This window comes from Stomoxys calcitrans, chromosome 1 (genome assembly GCF_963082655.1).
Source record: "Stomoxys calcitrans chromosome 1, idStoCalc2.1, whole genome shotgun sequence".
NCBI lineage: Eukaryota > Metazoa > Arthropoda > Insecta > Diptera > Muscidae > Stomoxys > Stomoxys calcitrans.
The window spans coordinates 252,661,436-252,682,261 of record NC_081552.1 but is presented as its reverse complement, the minus strand read 5'-3'; the positions used below and the strand labels follow the sequence as shown (position 1 = coordinate 252,682,261).

The 20,826-nt window shown below is 40.9% G+C and overlaps 3 protein-coding genes across 3 annotated transcripts; 1 reads left to right on the top strand and 2 right to left on the bottom strand.

Annotated features, from left to right (window-relative positions):
* Positions 1 to 835: 835 nt before the first annotated feature.
* LOC106089353 (probable RNA helicase armi) lies at positions 836 to 5,373 on the bottom strand. The gene is made up of 7 exons (XM_013255187.2): positions 5,139 to 5,373; positions 4,853 to 5,067; positions 4,347 to 4,775; positions 3,457 to 4,002; positions 1,709 to 3,397; positions 1,487 to 1,648; positions 836 to 1,418 (listed from the first exon to the last, which is right to left on the bottom strand). The coding sequence occupies exons 1-7, from the start codon at positions 5,371 to 5,373 to the stop codon at positions 1,119 to 1,121; spliced, it is 3,576 nt and encodes a 1,191-aa protein (XP_013110641.2). The 3' UTR covers positions 836 to 1,118.
* A 56-nt stretch (positions 5,374 to 5,429) lies between these two features.
* On the bottom strand, positions 5,430 to 5,908 carry LOC131994085 (uncharacterized). Its single transcript, XM_059360319.1, has 2 exons — positions 5,694 to 5,908; positions 5,430 to 5,624 (listed from the first exon to the last, which is right to left on the bottom strand). Exons 1-2 carry the CDS (start codon positions 5,760 to 5,762, stop codon positions 5,430 to 5,432), a joined length of 264 nt encoding a protein of 87 aa, XP_059216302.1. The 5' UTR covers positions 5,763 to 5,908.
* Positions 5,909 to 7,279: 1,371 nt separating this feature from the next.
* Positions 7,280 to 8,804, top strand: LOC106089357 (putative RNA-binding protein Luc7-like 1). Its single transcript, XM_013255190.2, has one exon. The coding sequence runs from the start codon at positions 7,419 to 7,421 to the stop codon at positions 8,469 to 8,471; it is 1,053 nt and encodes a 350-aa protein (XP_013110644.2). The 5' UTR covers positions 7,280 to 7,418; the 3' UTR covers positions 8,472 to 8,804.
* The last annotated feature ends 12,022 nt before the right edge of the window (positions 8,805 to 20,826 follow it).

Genomic DNA, 20,826 nt, shown 5'->3' with positions numbered 1-20,826 from the left:
CAATAAACTTGGTTAACCCGAAGCCTTTCGGCTCGACGCAGTCCGAGTCAAGGGAGTGCGCATGCAACATTGTGGAATAGCAAAACGGTAGGTAGGACGGCGAAAATCCTATGGGGGGATCTATATTGTGAGAAGACTAGGCTATTGCTGAAAGGAAGCAAGAAGGAGGTCAGTATAACTATTGGTATCATAACGGGACACATAGGACTACGAGCTCACTTATGTAAAATCGGTGCGGCAAGTGATAGCATGTGTAGGGCATGCGGGGAAGATGATGAGACGTTGGAGCATTTCCTTTGTCATTGCCCGGCTATCGCGTCTAACAGATACCGGCACTTAGGTGGAGATACAATACCAGACATGAACCAACTTAGGGGAGTGGTATTGAAAACAATTAAGGATTTTGTAAGTAGCACGGAAATCCTATCTTACAATTTTCTTTTTAGAGATTACTTTATAGTTTTTAGAGCGCACAACAAGCCGATTACTGGCTTAGGTGTATGTCAATAGTGGCACAGGGCAGAATTTTTGGAATTTCAAACGCGAATGTTTAAATCGAATGTTAATTTATGAAAAATTGTACATTAAAGTGGTAGAACAATCATTAAAAATTAGATGTATACTCATTTGATACGAAAGCGCATTCGATTACGTTAGGCCCCAAAATTAGGTGCCTAAAACCCAAGTTTAATTTTCGACCGCTTAACAGCCCAACAAGAGGAAACTTGTTAATTTCTGGCTTTTGCAGATAACAGAGCATAGAATATAAAGACTTCGACATCACTTATCATAGGTCATTGTTAATATACGGAAAGGACTTTGTATAGTCAAGAAATTTGAATTGTTTTGTTTTATTAAATTTTAATGACACAATACATTAAAATCTTCAATGAACAAAAACCGTAAAGCTAAAGTTTCTCTAAAATATTTGTATGTACATGTTTATTTTTCTGAAATTTTTATTCATAACTATCAGTGACTTTGAACAAATACTTTTAGCAATGAAGTCCAGCTTTGGTATCACATTAAAATGCGTTACTGTTTTATGAAAAAATTAAAAATAAAAAACTAACAAAATTATATTCTCAAAAATTTCATTTGTTATAGTAGTTGGAGCCCTAATCATCCCTGTTATCAACATCAATGGTTTCAGGCAATTCATTGGCATCGTAAAGTGCGGCCGGTAAATCACATCCTAAATAGGCATCATGATCAACACAATACTTAATGAAGGAACGCCAGCAAGAATCGAGTACCAAGAGGTTTGGATTGCCAAAAATATACAGGAGATAACGTGCTCTGGAAATGGCCACATTCATGCGCTTGGCACATTGAACAAAACCCAAAGAGTGACGTATGTCGTTGGGCAAATGTTTTTGGGTGGAGCGAACGGTAGAAATGAGTATGATATCACGCTCCTTAAAATAAGAAAGAACAAATTAATACAATCATTTAGAGGACGTAAATAGAAAAAAAAATTACATACCTGTCCCTGAAATTCTTCCACAGAACCAATCTTTGGCATTGCTATATCTGCAGTTGTGAAAAGATATCGCAAATGTTTGACCTGCTTCATGTATGGCGTTATTATGCCTATCGTCTCGGGTTTTATATTTCTGCGATAGAGTTGCAGAGTCATAAGGAACACCTGTGAGTGAAAATCAAAAAAGAATTATTTGCAATATGCCACAACAATAAGAGTACTAACGCATTTCGCTTCATGTGGATTATACCATGAAGGTGAATCTTTTTCTTGCATATTTTCACTGAGCATGCCATAAAAGAAAGCCCCATGTGTCTCCGGTCGAGTTTGCGATTCTGGCAATAATTCGGCAATGCCTCGCAACATATCAGCCTCCCTCGAATCATTTCCTATCATGGAGATCAATTCCGAGTCGTAGAACAAGTCATTGTAAACATTTAATATGGAAGGCAAAGCACGATAGTTGTACAATAGCTTTGTAACTAAACGTGGATCAAATCCACAAGTATCCTTATAACGTATTATGTCGCGTTGGTATGGCGAACGCGTGAGTATTCGCTCAAGGAACGAGGTGGTAAAACCCCTTTCGCCAGCGTAGCGGTTAATGACAATTGCCTGCAATTGATGGGGATCACCAGCCAGTATAACCTGGCCACGTGTATTCGAAACTTGTGTAATGGCTACCATTACCTCGGACTCGGTGCATTGACCAGATTCATCAATTATGACATGAGTAAAGTGACCGGGTGGAAAGTCCATCTGCAAGAAATTTCCCAAAGTTGAGCAGGTGCCAATGGTCACACGATGCCGACCCAAATATTTCATTTGGCACTTCAGCTTGAGGCCAGATTCGGTTACGATCATAGAATCATTACAAGTGCCGTCGGCCGCCACATCTATGGTGGCACAATAGGGTTTCAGGTGAGCGGGAATGAGTTCTTTCTCGATTTGATTTTGCGAAACCAAACGTATGAAATCGCCAGCCTGTAAGTCGCCACTATTTATTAGACGTGTGGTTATCAAATCGGCCGAACTGTTGGATGGAGTGCCAACCAGCAAGCGGGAACTGGGCAACAACTTAACCAGCTGCAATATTGTCTCCACAAGAGTCACGGTTTTTCCAGTGCCAGGTGGTCCGAAAATAACATAGGGCATATTTTGGGCCTCGCCACGTAAAATTCGGGAAATGGCCACCTTTTGTATGGGATTCAAAATGGGATTATACCATTTGCAAGTTGTGTCATTTAGGCTTAAATTATAGTCCTCATCCAACTTTACATCCAATTGGGGTTGTTCACGCATATGTACACGCGAAGGAAATAGAAATTGTTCACCCAAGTGTTTGACAACTTTCTGAATGGCGAAATGCTGTTTGCGAAAACCGAAACGAGAGAAAAAGAATTCCAGGCGATAGTCCTCGCCATTGTACTTCTGCTGAAAGCCCGCGTTGAATTTCAGTAGAACACGATTAAAGAGCACCTTGTGTATGACGCCATCATAGCTACGCTTATCGCCATCACGGTCACTCCAAGGGTTAATGGCACGCACCACATCGCCAATGACCAAAGATGGGCGTCTTTCGGCCAAGTTGTCAATGTTAAGCGAAAGAAATTCGCCCTCACGCGAAAAATGAGCCCTTTCACGGTCATAGTTGCGAAAGTTAACAAAATATTCGATTTCCTCCAAATAGATTAAGGTTTGGAAACGAGTCACATAATTGGCCATGCAGAGTTCTTGCTTTATGCTGGGAAACATTTGTTCAATATTGTCAAGCATATCTTGCTTCTTGTCCGAGGTAAGGTAGGCCTTGCATAGGCGTTCGGGAACTTCATAGTAACCAATGCGCTGGGCAATGAAACGGCGTTTGGTGGCAATGCCGACACCTGGTATAACTTCGCTGCGTTTTGACCAGACCTACATATAATGGGAACGAATGGAATGTTTTCTTTTGAATATTCAACACTAAAACCCACCTGATTTGCATAATAACGTGATCTGTGAGCCGCATTGCGACCACCTGCTCCAGGGATATTACCATTTCGGTCACCTTCCTTTTGCAGGGCTATGGTTTTCTCTATGGCTTCGGCTTCTGCTTCTGTCTCGCACACTACAACAGTTATGGAACGTTTGATACGGAATTTTTCAAACTTGATAATAAATTGTTCTTGATTTTCTCCATAGATTTTTGACTCAACCTCAAAGCGTATAGACTTCTTTTCATTGGGGCCCAGTTCAAATATAGTTCCCGGCTCTGGCTCCAACACATACAATTGTGTGTCACGCTTGCGTCCCAAAAACTCAACACTGCCTTGGAATACACGATCACAGTTATTGGTGCAGGTAAATTCGATTTCTTTTTTCTGAAATGTTGAGCTAAAAACGCAACTGGCATCCGGTGAAACAGTAACAGCTCGATGTTCCGCACGTTGTTCATTGGAACGTTGAGTAGATTCATAGACTTGGGGCAGTATGGCTTGCTCTAGAACCGAGAGCTTTATGCAACGCCAAATATATTCACCCTGAAATAATAATAAAATTTTTTTGTAAATCCATTTTTAATGGTATTTGATTTGGTGCCAAAAGAAAAAAAGTTGTAAATATAATAGCTATGATAACTGCATTTATAACCGCTCTAATGAAATTGGTAATTAGAAATGTTAATAATTAACAAAATTGTACATCCGGCGATTGTTTATTTAAAATGAGTAAAAAATCACTAATGACAATAATAATTTTTTTTGTGTATAAAGATGGCCAACTGACCGAATTTTGAAAGAAGACAGACTTATCTTAAAGTTGTCGACGACTTTCAATTCACTGTTTGTAGTCACTTCATGTATTTTTTGGCATCACACTCACTTACCCTTTCGCACTCTATAAGATCTGCAGAAACTGTATCGCCCACATTTAGTTTACAGGCCGCTGGCAATATGTCAAAAGTATAGTAGGCATCATCATTGAGAACGCCCCACTCTGGTAATATGCGTTTAACGGTGCATTTTTCTTGTTTCATTATACGTGCCGGATGTACGCTGACCTCTTGAAGGATTTCACCGGTTCTATCCACAAAATGTTCATCGCTTTGAACATTGCAGCAAACGTATACACGATCTCCTGCTTTTGGCACAAATTCAATCTCAACCGAATCCAAATGGATGTTCAACACTTTGTAATCAGTGTCAACGATAATCGAATCAGGATTACGTTCTGTTATTAAGCCCAAAATATTGCGCTGATGGGTATTAAAGTACTTTGGCTGTTCCGATTTCAGTTCCTCAATTTGTTCCTCAATCTGCAGAGAAAAGTTGTAAAACAATGAAGTTATTAAAATTCATAAAATTTAAAGAGAAGTGAGTACATTCTCCTTACCTTTTGTTGTGTTGGCTGTTTATCATCCCAATACTGATCTATAACTTGTTCGATCTTTATCACTTTAACATGATCCGTGGCCGAATGTTTGTAGGCCAAATATTCTACACGGCAGCCAACTTTTAATTCACTGGCTACCGTTAAAGCCACATTCATATCAAAAAATATGCCATTGTCTATGGTGCCATGGTTACTTTTAAGACTGCTAATAATTCCTGGAGTTGTACAAAATGAAAAATGAATAAGTCATCTTATCAGTTATAGCTTATGTTTCCCCATCTACAACCTGTTCTCTTAAAACAATTGCTGTGCTCATTGCTATTCTCCTCCTGTGGCTCATTGTCATTTATGTTAACATTTTGTATAACATTTTTCATACACGAGGATGGCTGTGCCGTATTATTAATATTTTCGTCATCGACTTCTTCGTCCAAATTTCTCTGCTCCTCTTCCAGCTTATTGGCCAATTCCAGTTTTTGTGCTTCTCTGGATATGAGCAAGTTCTTTAGCAGGGTTATCATTATTAGGACTTAATATATACGAGATATTTGGAATTTTGTGGTTTTCTTATGTGCGTTTATGGCGTTTTCTTATCAACCGGCTCATACATCCACTCGGTCTCGTTCAAATAATTCAATTCTCTGCGAAGATTTTGCATTCGCTTTAGGTTTGCTTCGTTGGTTGTAATTTTCAATCCACCGCACTCGACAACTATCAAGGAACGGTAACGGGAAAAAGTTTTGTCGTTTTTCAAATCTGATGATTTTTGAGACTGCAACAAAGGTAATTGGATATGCATGTCACTAAATGTATTTTATAGAAGCAAATTTGTAATACATACCTCAATCTCGTTGCTGGTGGATGATATGCTGGCTTCCTCGGATAAACTGCTGGGTAAATCTGTCGACATTCTCAAGTGGAAAATGTTAAACTTCACCGGTTCGTTTGCCTCTATCCTCAACACAACAAGCCTTCCAAAAATTGCAAATGCCGCAAATCACAAGAAAATCCAACCAAAGCGCAGTGATCAAAAGTCGAAGTCGACTTTTTTGTGTGAAAAGTCGATAAGTCGAAGTCGACTTTTAGTGGGTAAAATAGCTGTGCTTGGGAACTCAAAAATGTGTGCAAATTTGCAAAAACTTTTACTAGAAATAGAGAACCTGCAAATTTCTACTGGGACTTTATTGCCAGCAGAAATTTGCAACTTTGAACAGATGTTTTATAAAGGTCAGCTGTTTTACGAAAAGTAGCCGTTACATTAAAATACAAAAGCTAAAACCAAAATGGATCAGAAAGGTAGAGGTAAGTAAAAAATAAAAATATTGGTTACTGGTTATTATAAAATTTCTTTCATTTTTATTTAAATAGTAATTCATGAATCCTGCTAAAAATGTGAACAAAAGCTGATTCTGTATGGCTACAAATTGTAATAGTTGTGAAAACAATTTAATTTGAGATTGCTTTCATTCAACTTACAACAAAAACAGAAAAATTCTGTGTTTTTGTTAGAAGGAAAGTATGGGTTGCCCTAAAAGTAATTGCGGATTTTTCATATAGTCGTCGTTGACAAATTTTTTCACAGCTTGTGACTCTGTAATTGCATTCTTTCTTCTGTCAGTTATCAGCTGTTACTTTAAGGTTGCTTTTGAAAAAAAGTGTAAAAAAGTATATTTGATAAAAGTTCATTCTAAGTTTTGTTAAAAATGCATTTACTTTCTTTTAAAAAATCCGCAATTACTTTTTGGGCAACCCAATACTTTCTCGCGTATTCTCTGCTCATTTGCGCACACGTGTACACATACGCACACAAATTTCTTCGTGTGTGTTGGCAAAACGTCGATCAGCTTCATCACAAGATGGCGGATTGCTCCATATGATTTGTGGTTGTTGTACAAATGAGAAATGAGGAATCGTATGTAAATTGGCAATTTTGACACACATAATGAAATAACAATAATACATAAAAAGTGGCATGTCATAAGACAAGAACATGAGGAGTGATAGAATCTTTAAGCCTATATAGATATTAGAGCAAAAAAACCTACCGATTTCATTCAGTAGGACATTCCCTCATTACTAATGTTAAAATTTTACTAAAATCGTTATTTTCTCATTGTTATTTGTGAAGTCTTTCAAAAAAGTAATCACGAAAAATATGGGTTAAGTAATCGCGAAAAACATGGGTGTTCAACAGTGGAAAATGAACATAGTACCAGCCATTAGTACAAAATATTAATGTGTCTATTGTGTTTAAAAAAGTTATGATATTTTGTTAAAATTTTTCGCAACAATTCCGATAGCTGCACAGAATAATCTGCGTAATAACTGGCTGCATGAATCGATTATACTCGTTACCGAGTATTTACGTCAATATATTTGATATGAAATCTTCCTACCCTGAATTATTCAAGCAGTGTTGCCACATTTTAATTGAAGCATTAACTCACAAAAGCACTTTGGAATAGACATCTTATTTTAGTGAAATTGTGAAAAAACGTAAATCTCACAAATTATTGGTTGGAATTTTAAGAATAAATAGTTCCCCGGATTGTTGCAACACACAAAAATGTCGGCCACAGATCAAATGCGAGCCATGCTTGACCAATTAATGGGCACCACACGCAATGGAGAAGACGGAGGTCGTGGCTTGAAATTTTCCGATCCCCGTGTATGTAAAAGTTTTCTTTTGGATTGCTGTCCACACGATATATTGGCATCGACACGTATGGATCTGGGAGAGTGCCCAAAAGTGCATGACTTAGCTTTCCGAGCAGATTATCAAAGTGCGGTAAAGTCGCGCGACTATTACTATGATATCGAAGCTATGGAACATTTGCAGGCATTCATTGCTGACTGCGATCGACGCACAGAAGCGGCCAAACAAAGACTCAAAGAAACACAGGAAGAATTGACAGCTGAGGTGGCAGAAAAGGCGAATGCTGTTCACGCTTTGGCCGAGGAAATTGGCAAAAAGTTGGCAAAGGCAGAGGCTTTGGGTGAAGCTGGTGAGGTTGAGGAGAGTATGTCACTTATGAAGGAAATCGACGATCTGCGAGCAAAGAAAATCAAAGCAGAACACGAATACCGAACCTCAATGCCCGCATCCACATACCAGCAACAGAAACTGCGAGTTTGTGAAGTTTGCTCCGCCTATTTGGGTATACATGACAACGATATACGCCTGGCAGATCATTTTGGCGGTAAGTTACATTTGGGCTTTTTAACAATTAGAGAAAAGCTGGCCGAGCTGGAGAAGACGGCAGGACCACGCAAAGCTGAACTAAAACGCACTGGTAAGATCCATGAGCGAGAAGGTGATCGCGCAAGATCACGTTATTTTGTAGGTGGCCGAGAATTGGACCGCCGTTCCAGGGTACATCGGTCCCGATCCCGGGAACGCCGACGTGGAACCGATACAGCGTCGTCAAGCGGTGCTGGTGGTGGACGAAATAACGATCGCAGAGATCGCAATGACCGTAACGAACCCCGCAGAGGTGGTGGTGGTGGTGGTGGTGCTCGCGGTAGCCCCGAACGAAAGAGATCAAGATCACGCTCTCCTCGCGGACGCAACTATAACAACAGAAGAAGGTCAAATTCCAGAGATCGTTATCGTCGCTAGAACTACTGAACTACCACAAAGTCTATCGTAGCTTCCGCACTGCTAAGGAGACTTACAAGACGGCACTTCATGCGGGAAAGGATCATTTCATAAGATCAAAATCGTATTTTTAAGTCTAGACGACATTTCTATAGCACGTATGTAAATTTATATTTTGTTTTCAATTAACCAAATTGTCTACATATTTATCTTGTCTCCTTAATTTTCAAATTATCCACACATACCACACACACACACACACAACCCAACATGAAAACAAAAAAGCAAACAATGAAAATCTAAAAACATTATTTTTAGAACTAAATATAATGTCTTACATTATTAATCTCTTTACTTTATTATTGTTTCTTTCCTTCTTTAACTTTTCTGCGAAAATTGCCATCTCAAATTAAAGTTTAGTTGATAAAACAAAGACAAACGCAAAAACAAACAAAACGAAAATAAAAAAAAAATCACACAATTAACTTTCTTTAGATTGTAGAAAGGAAAACGAATAAACAAATTCATAGCAATATTGCCGCCGCCGGCCGTGCCACAGGTGGTGGTTGGTGTTGGTAAGACCAAACGAGACCAAATGAATTGAGTTGCGTAGACCGAACAGAACTGAACTAAAATTGAAAACAGAAAAGACGGGTATGTAGCGGATGTAAAACCTTACAGTAGTATAGCATCAATTTCAGGCCTGATTCCTACTCCAAAGCGCATACATCCAATCCAACCAATTAAAAAAAAATAAAACACTTGTTCCCAAAAGGTCACGTCCATCTAGCCAATTGCAATTGATCCTGATCGGTCGTTCATTGTCGGGGTACTGGGTAAGAAACAATAACAAAACGTTGTATGATGCAGCAAGAACATACTACTAGAACATTTTGTCATTTCAGCAACAGAACTTTTGTGTATTTTTTCAAGTACTGATAGATACAGATAGATCTGATAGGCCTACTCCTCCTCCTCCCAAATGATTTGGTGAGCACAATTTAAAGCCATGCTATGTTGTTAGATTTAATATGTGTAAATCGTATGAATACCTACTACCTTCACCTTCACACCTTCTTCTTTCTTTACGATTAACATTTTTACAGCTGAGAATGCATAATGAGGTCTCTTTAGAAAATCGTATTTCATTGGTGCTTACTCCTCTCTCTCTATAACTACATCCATCCATCCATCCATACATCCATCACCAACCAACCAACGAGACCACAACCATCGGCCAAGTCAGCACCTTGTTTTTTGGTACGTATTTCCTTCTTCTGCTTCTACTGCTCTTCGTCTGCGTGAGGTGGGCAAACACACACACATATACACAAAAAAAAAATGTGATGGATCGTTGTTAGTTTTCATCCGCAAAAGGAATTACCCATTTGAGTGAGTACAGTACATCATAATGTATGAGAACCCCTCCAGAAAAAAAAGAAACAAAAATAAAATTTAGACTTCTAATTCAATTCACAAAAATGATGCTGTTTCGGTACGTATTGATTGAATGAATTGAATACATTACATTACTATCTATCTATGAACCTTGCTCAACGAAGGGCTGAGATTAGACACCACTCTCTCACCAATGAAATATGTACGTATATGTTGTAGTTGGAAAAAAAAAGGAACACAACTTGACTTCAATGTTGATTTATAATTTAAAATCGTATTGCACACCAATTCGTTTTGTCACCAAAATTTAAGGCAGTTTGTTTCTGTTCCAACCAAGTGTTTAGATTTATTTTTTGCCAAAGCATATTTTTGACAATGATCAAACTTGGTTTCTGCGAGCAATTTTTTTTACACCGGCCTCAGCTGGAGGTAATTGGTAAATGTTAGTGAATTAAAAGGGATTGCAAAACATTACTCTTTTCGTTTGTTTCTTAATGATGCAAGATTCCAATGCAATGGAAAAGGAAAACCAGAAATCACAACATCTGTGAGACGCATTTAGTTCTTGGTTAGGGAACATATTCAATCACATTTGATATGGAGGCTTCAATGGTCATACATTGATGGGTTGTACTTGTATCGAATATACAGCGAAAACATGTTTACGATGTGAGTGCGATGCTAACCAACAAACTGCTGTTCTCGAATCCTGGCGAGAAAATCAAAGCATTTTTAAAGTGGTGGCCATTTCCGTACTACGGGTTTGCTACAACAATGGCGAGTATTTAAGCTTTATAAATCTTCTCTACAAAGATGTGCTGCTCTGCTCTACGCCATTTGGTAGCCGCCACGAATTGTTGTCTACTTAGACTTCAGAGTAAAATCTAATAGTTGTTCTCACATTATTTTCATTCGCTCCAAAATCCCCACTTTGTAACTCAGAGAGTGCAAGTACAAGTTGCCCTGTAAAACCCCTTCGATTCATGGAAGATAACAGAGGAAACACTAATATAAATATGACGTTCCCGTTTTAAGCTTCCAAAATGGGGTTTAAAGTGGATTCTATGGATTATTTCAGGGGTCTATTTTTTTCTCTCACATTCGAAGATTGTTGTGCCACATATTTGCTTGTGGAAGTTATACTACTCAAGCTCTCCGCAGGGCCGATCGTTGGGAGAACATGATGACCATTGGTCATTAAATTGTTAATTTTGTAGTGTTTTTCTCATATATGGTCTAGCGACTTGACTAATAAATGAGCAAACCAAATAAAAATAAAAATTAAAGCGGCCGGGCATTGGATAGCTGTGAGCCCCACATAGGTTGGATCTTTGAGGTCTGATCTGTATGGTGTTTATCGCTGTCACGAGAAGCTTAGCTGCGAACTACCGGTTGCGTCCACAGATTGCGGATAGTGGAATCTCCATAGCTGCAACGGCAGTCGCGGACAATCAGCGGTGTCGAGCGGAGAGTCTCAGTGAGAGGACGAGTGGCCGAGGGCCAGGATCTCCGCTTGATACACACTAGAGTGGTCGGGTAACCTTCTCGATATGACCAGGTCTAATTCTTCTGAGTACACCCCAAAGCCCACCTGGTGTTCTAGTTTGGAACCATCTGTATAGAAGTATATGTAACTTCTACTACCAGGGTTATTGCAGTTCCAATGGGTTCTATCAGGAATAGTGATAAAAATGCACATTTTTCCCATGAACATTCCACTAAGGAACAGGCGCAAATTTCACACATATCAATGAGTGCAGTCCGATTCAAGTTTAAGCTCAATGATAGGCGTCCTCCTTTTTATAGGAGTCCGAGTCCGAACGGCGTGCCACAGTGAGACACCTCTTTGGAGAGAAGTTTTACATGGCATAGTACCTTACAAATGTCGCCAGCATTAGGAGGAGAAAACCACCGCTGAAAATTTTGTCTGATGGTCTCGCCAGGATTCGAACTCAGGCATTCGGCGTCAGAGGCGGACATGCTAACCTCTGCCCTACGGTGCCCTGCAGGAATAGTGGTATAGTACTTTTTATTAAAAAGCGAAACATCGAGCATTGTATCAAGGTTAACACAGTGTCCGTGACCGCCGCATGACCAAAGAGAAAGTTCTCTCTCTTACAGCAGTGATCGCAGCAATTTGTCTAGCCACAATATCCAGAAGTAGTAGTTGTAGCATTAAATTCAGTGCATCAGATTTTGATGCACAAACAAGCCATCCATGGATGCGGTTGAGTATTGAACAGATTACAACCCCATATAGCATGATAGGTCTGACAACTGCAGTTGTTGTTGTTTTTGTAGCAGTGTGTTGTACACTAAGGCGGCAGCCCTTGTCGATGAAGGACTTCATTAGGTCAATCCGGTACGTACAACCGGCTGTCTTGGGATTGCAGTATATAACCAGTGCATGGCACGCTGATTAAACCCCCCAACTTTTGCCAATGGCTCTAGGGTAAGAGCTGCTTATCTTGCCCTTTCCAAAATGTTTGATTTAAAGTTAAATTTCCTGTGCAGCAAAAACCCAGGTATTTTGCGTTTTTTGATTTGAAGATAGTTTGTGGAGAAAAAGAGAAGGGGGCAGGGAAGAAAAAGAGGGCCACATAAAACCACTGTTCCAAGTCTCTGTGCGGCTGCACATAAATATCCATTTTGAGGATATTTTCCCATCTGCTGCCAAAGTCCAACGTAGCGCATAGGTTAGCATGCCCGCTTATGACGCTGAACGCCTGGGTTCGATTTCTGGCAAGAACATCAGAAAAAATTTTCAGCGGTAGTTATCCCCTTCAAATGCTGACGACATTTGTGAAGAACTGTACCATTTGATATGGCAGCCATGTAAAAACTTCTCAACAAAGAAGTGTCGCACTGCAGCACGTCGTTCGAACTCGGCCATAGAAAAGAGGTCCCTTATCATTGAGCTTAAACTTGAATCGGGCAGCACTCATTGATATGTGAGAATTTTGACCATGTTTCTCAATGTAATGTTTATGGGCAAATTTGCAATTGCTGCCAGTAACAACCCGTTGTTTCGTTTGATTTGAGAATATCGGGAAGAATCGCCACACCCACATAAAGACTCTGTGCTCCTGAAGACATGAATGTGGCTAAAGCAAACAGTTCATCAGACTTTTTTTTGATTGACGGGTTATAAATAGTAACTCCAGACCTATGAGTGATAGCAATTTGGTATTTATATATGAATCCTACTATACCGTTTCGTTCTGAGCGTACTCGTCTAACTTCTTATTTTCCGAAATAACATCGTGTTCGGGAACCCAAGTTATCGCTATATCATGGTTCTGAAGATCATTCAGCTATTATTTATTAAAAAAAAAAAACAACATAAGCGAGGCCATTTCCCTCGTCCGATCGTTCTCTATGAGAATTTTTTTTGGTCGGCTGCCGTAACTGAACTCCCTACAGTTATCTCCCTATGCACACCAGTTGGTTGTGTGCATGAAACACGCATATACCAAAACCATTCTCTCATATGACAGACTGGCAACCGGTTCGATGGCCATTATTCTTATTTTCCGAAATAACATCGTGTTCGGGAACCCAAGTTATCGCTATATCATGGTTCTGAAGTTCATTCAGCTATTATATATTTTAAAAAACTAAATAAGCGAGGCCAGTTTCCTCGTCCGATCGTTCTCTATGAGAATTTTTCTTGGTCGGCTGCCGTAACTGAACTCCCCACACCCTTTGTTTGGATGCTCAGTTCAACCATTGGCCAGCAGTCGCTCAGCAATTCAAATAAGCCAGTGTGACACTGAATCTCACCCTTTGGTATTTGCACTGCCTTTTTACTTTGAAACGCAGAACATGGGCAGACCAAATACAGAGTGGGAGAAATAATATTCCGCCAGGCACTTTGACTTCATCATCCTCAAATTCATGGCCTTGAGTACTGCAAAGAATGTGAGAAGTATCAACGCTAATCCTTAATGGAATGTTCTGTGGCAAATTTTCTACTTTTTAAGCACAACCATACCGCCCATATATGTATGTAGTTTGTCATTTCGATTGCATACAGCTACTTATGTGTGTTGATGCCCATCTTTCATAAGTGACTCCTTTAAAAAGTCCCGAGAACTTTCAAACTGCTTTTGATTTGGTGACAAAAAGAAATAGAATGTGCTTATACTATTTGGCTGGGTTTGACCTATTAGCGCCTTTTCATCATCATCGCCGTCGTCGTCCTCTTAATCTTTGCTTTGTTGGTATGTATTGGTACGCTGGTCTTTATTTTGATTTTTATTTTTCTTTCATTATTCTTACATTTCCTTCCACTCGGCGGTTGTAACAAAAACAAGGGCCGAAGAGTATGTGAGTACACAATTTATAATTCTTATAAATATTATTTTATATAAATATAACAAAAACAACAACACTATATTAGCCTCCAAATATATGCATACATACACATTTTGTATTATACGTACGATAGATTGATTGATGATAAGAGAGAACGCAATGCGTTATTTCTATGCCAAAGCTCTTCTATGCTAGAGATCTTTCGTCATTTAGTTGGCTCAAAAGCTCCTTGTTTGATATTCTCAAAAGCTTATCGTTATTTGGTGACATCCATCTCTCACTGCCTTGTCATCGTTCAGAAAGAGAAGACAATTATGGCGTATGAGACGCCATGAGAACTTTGTTTTTTTTTTGTACGTGTTGCAGGTGAAATTGCATGAAAAGTTATAGAAACTAATTGTAAGAATCAATGCTAATTAATATGTAGGCACATTCTCTATAAATATGTACATTTAGTAAATAATTCAGCGAATTTGTTGTTAAATTGTGAAAATTAAAAATACAGGAACCATTTTTTTAATAAAATAAATTTATGATACATCCTTGAGTTTAAAGCTGGCTTTTTAATTAATTATATAAAGAGTGAGAAAAGGCATGAATGGACTTGTATTGAAGTATAAGTGAAACGTTAGGGAAATTTTTCTTTAAGGGACAGATTAAAAAGAAATGAATTATGTTCAACATACGAAACTTATTTCTGTAGAATAAAATTTTTGGGATGGATGTGTTCAAATATTGGGATATTTGGCCGAATAGAACCTTAGCCAAGTTTAGACAGTACTAGTCTGCCCTGCGTACTTCACTACATCATAGAAAAATATTTTGGGAAACTTAGGGTTCGCAAACCAACTTCAGTTGAGCTGCCAATGGACAAATTTTTTAAAGAAATTTGCATTTATGTATTGAATAGCATCCTAGTTTGCAATTAACTTGGTAGCTGTGCGCTCAAAACACTAATATTGAATGGAACACTGGCAACAATCCCATGGCAGCCGGTTGTACGTACCGGATTGACCCGATAGAGATATTTATCGCCAAGGGCTGCCGCCTCAGTGTATAACACACTGCTACAACAACAACTCTGGCAACGAAAATAAAGTTGAGTTGCCATTTTCGGCCTCCCGTCACTTCAGCACAGCTGAAGAATTATTTGGCCATGGTATTACTACGCCAACGCTACGGTGTCCCTTTGTGTCTCCTCTGCTCTAAAGTCTGTTGTAAATTTTCTCCAGAAAATCAGTTAACACTGATGCCTCTCTCAATCCTAATGAACTGTTGAATCGAATGTGTGTCTATCAAATGTTTAAATGGCTGTCTCTGCACGTTACATTTTTAACACTCAAATAGCATGTGTGATGGTGTGTCAGGTGTGCCGCGTTGGCCACGCAAATCCGTTGGTACCACTTTGAATTTGCATAGTGTGTTGTGCAGATGCAATGATTCGTCAGAATTCGGTTTATCGTCTTTATCTCTTCTGACTTAAGGTCACTGCCCTCAAACCCTGGTTTCTTGCGTACTGTGGGGAAAATTCTGTAAAAATGGAATGATTCCTCCGCCGCAATGCCTTCATATGTTTCCTTCCACTCCTGCCATAGCCTTCCTTCAACTATAGACATCGCATCTTCAATGGGCCATGATGTTTCAACCAGCTCCCCATTAAACTTGGCGCCCCTTGACGCCCGGTCTGCCATTTCGTTAAATTCTATACCGCTGTGACCTGGAACGTAATGGGGTTACACACCCAGAGAAATCTATTCCGCCAATTCCACAAATCTCAGCTGACATGGATGAAAGCATTGTACCGGTATGGTATGACCTGGTAGTGCCCGAATTCAAAGCATACCCTGCGAAACTGTCCATGATGGATCCTTCCGTAAAAAAATTTCAAAGTTATTACATTCATCTTTACTGTGACGTTGAATTTACGTGCAGCCTTAGCATAGCCCGTGCCCTCTGCCATATCTGCAGCAATTAATTCCGCAGCTGGTAGGCCAAAGCTGATCACCTAAATTATCTCCTTTGCTGTCGCTAACTCAAATCTATATCTGGGGGGTAGCTCCGCTGCCAGATGGTAGAGCATAGTTGTTGGCGTGGACTTAATCATTCCTAATGACTTGCGAAGGAAACTGTTTAGGCAAGTCCTAAGCTTTTGCTCCGCCTCCTTCGTTAGTACTGACAACGCCAATTCGCCATATTCTACTTCAGATCGAACGAACGCCTTGTTGTTGTTGTTGTAGCAGTTTATTGTGTACTATCTTTCGTCTGCTTGATTCTGTTGAGTGTCAAGACCCAGGAACTCCGCGACTAAGATGGGGTGCGTCCACAGGGATCTGGGTCTGAGTCGAGTGGGTCTGGCCGGGCAGTTAAACAGGTGACGTGTATCGTGCGGTCCCTGGTTACAGTCGGGACATACATCTTGCACGTCGGCATCAATCCTAGCTCTGTGGGAATTGAGGCGGCTGCATCTGCCGGAACGTAATTGAGCCAGAATCACTCTGGTTTGCCGGGGGAGGTCGATTTCTTCGGGTGCAATGGGTGGCGGTCGTTCTCCAAGGACTACATTCACTCGGTAGCCAGTTAACGCGTCTGCTACCGTGTCTGCATGAATGTTGTTCAGACCCGCTTGATATGCCGCTTGATCTAGAGGTTCTCTCTTGTAGCGCTGGACCTCACGCTCTAGATCATGTAGATCTACCTTAAGGCTTCTGGGCGGTGGGTATCTATCCATAAGATGATGATTTGGATGATTTCTGCGATAACAGCCCAAAAGGTATTGCTTAGACAGCATGTAGTTATGTCTTCGCACTGGTAGGATCTTTGTCTCCTGGTGGAGGTGGTCCACATGAGAACTAAGGAAGCAGCCCGTCGCAGTTCGGAGGGCGGCATTCTGACAGATCTGAATATTATTCCACTGCGTGTCACAAAGCTGACGTGACCACACTGGCGCTGCATAACTTACCACAGACCGGCCAATTGCTTTGTACGTGGTCAACAAGGTTTCTTTGTCTGCACCCCAAGTGCTGCCAGCGAGTGACTTGAGGACCTTGTTTCTACTTTTGACTGTATTGCAGATTGTTGTGGCATGTGGGGAGAAAGTGTAGGAGCTGTCAAATGTGACGCCAAGTATTTTGGGACACTTGATGGTCGGAATCAATTCTCCATCGACCATCACAGTCAGCTCAGAATTCACCTCACGCGTATTTGTAGTGAACAGTGTGGCTGAAGATTTGGTGGCGGATATCTTCAGATTTCTTGCAGCGAAATATGAGGCAAGCTCGTTTGACTTCTTATCCCTAAATTCCACAAATGACTGGCGGCCACACAGATAATTCGCGACCCAACGTTTAAGGCCTGGCTGGAGGGACGTGTTGGCGATGTCCTCAAATAATTTGGCATGGCTGACCGTGTCGAATGCCTTCGATAGGTCCAATGCCACGAGGACCGTCCTATCACATGGCCTGGGTTGATTGAAGCCACGGCAAATGTGTGTGGTGATGGCATGCAAAGCTGTTGTTGTGCTGTGCAGTCTCCGAAATCCGTGTTGATGCTCGGCGAATGGAAATTCTCCTACGAGGCTCGGGAGGAGTAATGCCTCAAGCGTCTTAGCCACTGGTGAGAGAAGGGAGATCGGTCTGTACGACTCCCCCAAACTCGGGTCTTTACCAGGCTTCAGTAGCGGGATCACTCTGCCCATTTTCCAGACATCGGGAACTATAAGAGTGTTCAATGACAGGTTAAGGACAGTGGTAAGGTACTCAACTCCAGGTAAATCCAGATTCTTCAGCATCAATGTAGAGATTCCGTCGGGGCCCAACGCCTTGGAAGATTTGGCGCCACGGATGACATTCGTAACTTCGCCCACGGTAAATTGTGATGGCTGTTCATCGGCTCGGAGACCACGAATACAGCGAATGGCTCTCCTCCTTGCCCTGTCTCTCTCGGGATGCACGATAAATTGACGGTTGAACAACTCAGGAGATCAGGGGATGCGATTGAGATGTCTGGCGAGCTGCTGCACCTCCTCGTAATCCTAGTGGGGGCATCCTCATTCACCGTGCAAAACGTGGAGCTATCTATCTGCTCTGCCAAAGCTATGCCACGCTGGTCGTTGCCTAGGGGAGAATGCCATGACGAGTGATGTGCATTGAAATCCCCCAGAACCAGACGACCATGGCCAGATAGCAACCCACTTATGTCGGGGCTGTAGGCCTGGCCATTAATCGGGGCACAGCTGCCAACCGGCGGTATATACACGTTGTATATCTCTATCTCGGCAGTACCAGACCTGACTGCTACCCCCATACATTCCATGTATGGGTCACTAGCGTCAAGCGCAGGCGAGATAGGTCTATACTGCACGGAATGGTGTATAACGAAGGCCAATCCCCCACCTCCATTCCTTGAGCGATCCTTACGTAGCACATTGTAGCCGTGACAACTGTGCAAGCTGGAGGTGTTAGTCAGCTTTGTCTCCTGGATCGCTGCGACCGACTCATAAAATCTACAATCTCATCAATCTTGCCTCGCAGTCCATTGCAGTTTAACTGCAGGAACGATACATTTCCCGACACTGGCCTGGCAATAGTAGGGCTAGGGTGCTGTCTTTGCATAAATTGCCGTACGGGAGAGGTCGGGGGGGTCACATAGTCCGACGACGAGGACGCCGAAGGCAAGAACGGAAATGTACCCACTCCAAGCACCTGTTACACCTCACCGACACTGACCGATGATGAAGGCGGTTCTGGCAAACGGAACAGAACCAGGGTCCGGGGTTCTTTTCAATCCCGGCACGGACCAAAAGCATACGAAGAAGGCACTCCGGGATGTGCCTCTCCCATGACGAAAAAAGACGAACACGTACACTGAGGCGGCAGTCCTTGCCGATGAAGATTCCATCGGGTCAATTCGGTACGTACAACCGGCTACCATGCTTGTAGAATAGCAATGCCCTCTGGACTTATACACCAAAGGTGCATCCAGACAAAATCTTGAAAAAATAAGTCTTCCTGTTGACTCCAGCTATTATCGAATCAATATGATCTTTAGAGGATCCGCCTGCCCTCAGGGTGATACCCAAAAAGTGTCCTTTTGCTGAAGTGGGCCACACTTATTTTCGCGAGCCTACATACCTTCTCAAATTCATAAATCTTATCAAGGAGAATGTTTTTTGCAGTGTCCAAATTCGTGTGATGTACAATGATAAAAAAATCGTCGGCTTCCATAACCTATCCAAATTTCCATATAGCAAAGGAAATTCCAGAACTTCTTTAACCTTTGAATTAAAAGGTGTAGGGCTGTAGGGCTGGGGTATGATCACATAACTATAATTGCGTTGCCAGTAGATAAAACCATGAAATAAAAATTTGTAAAAATTTGGCTTCACTGGAAGTAAGAGATATACCGTCTCTCCTTTCTGGGGAATCGTTTCTTCTGTGATCTGGATGAACTTGCGAGCGTATCTCTGGTATTTCTCCTGAAGTTTGTTGAGGGACCAGGATGGTTCCGACGGGGGTGCCACAGGCTCCGGCGTAGGTAGGTCCGCGCTTGCGTAGGGAAGGGCGGTTCTTCACCTCCCGCTCGGGTTTCTCCACTCCTCCTGTCTTTCTCTTTTATTCGTATTTAACCTCTAGTACGAGGTCGCACATTTTCTTTTTTCTCCCCTTTCTCTCTCTAGGGTATCACAATGGGCCAAACTGGCCTCCGAGTGAACTCACCTTTAGTGGGCGACCCATTCAACCTAACCTATTGGCTGGTACTATGTTCATTTTTCCCAGCTGAAAACACATGTTTTTCACGGTTACTTTTATTAAACACTGTAAAAATCACAGTGATAACATAATATTTTACTGAAAGAAAGCTGCAGGATTTTTTGCTTGAAAAATGTATTATCTAAAAAAGTAATCACAAAAATTTGTTGGGAAAAAGCGAACATAGTACCACCCTTATATTATTTTATAAAATTTGCCTCCCTCGACAAACCAGAGTCGTTTTGGGTACTGTGTGGGTATCCCCGCTATTGCCGCTAGTATAGGTTATATTGAAGATTACGCGACTAGCACACTCAGTTGCTGGACTTTCGCTCTTGAAGAGAAAGTATAGAAGACAAATGAGACTCAAATCAAGACTTATGGATTGTTATTACTTGCATGATATCGGCAACTATCCACGCCTGCGACATATCTAGATCCATGACTAATGATATCTAATCATCAAAAATGTATTTGATAAACTGTGGGTTTGAAGTTCTTACGTGTCAGGAGTATTTATAATATTTTTAAGAGCATGAAGAGTCAGGATTCACTGAATTATTATTATTATTATTATTAGTGAATCCTGATGAAGAGTATTAATGTGAGAATTTTGCCCCTGTTCCCTGCGCAATGTTCATGAGCAAATTTGCAATGTGGAAACTGTTTAGTTCAAATAATATTAATACAAGACAAGACATAAACCACCAAATGCCAGTGGATATAATCGGTTAAAATCGGTTTTAAATAAATGCGAACACCACGGTAACGCAAATAAGAAATGGAATAAAGTGGAACAGGAACACAGTCAGGACAAAGGATATAGCGGAACCAAGTATTTTTTAGACGTAAACTAATTTTTCAGCCATGCTCTCTTTAGCTTTTTATTTTAATTAAACAGCTGGTTTTCATAA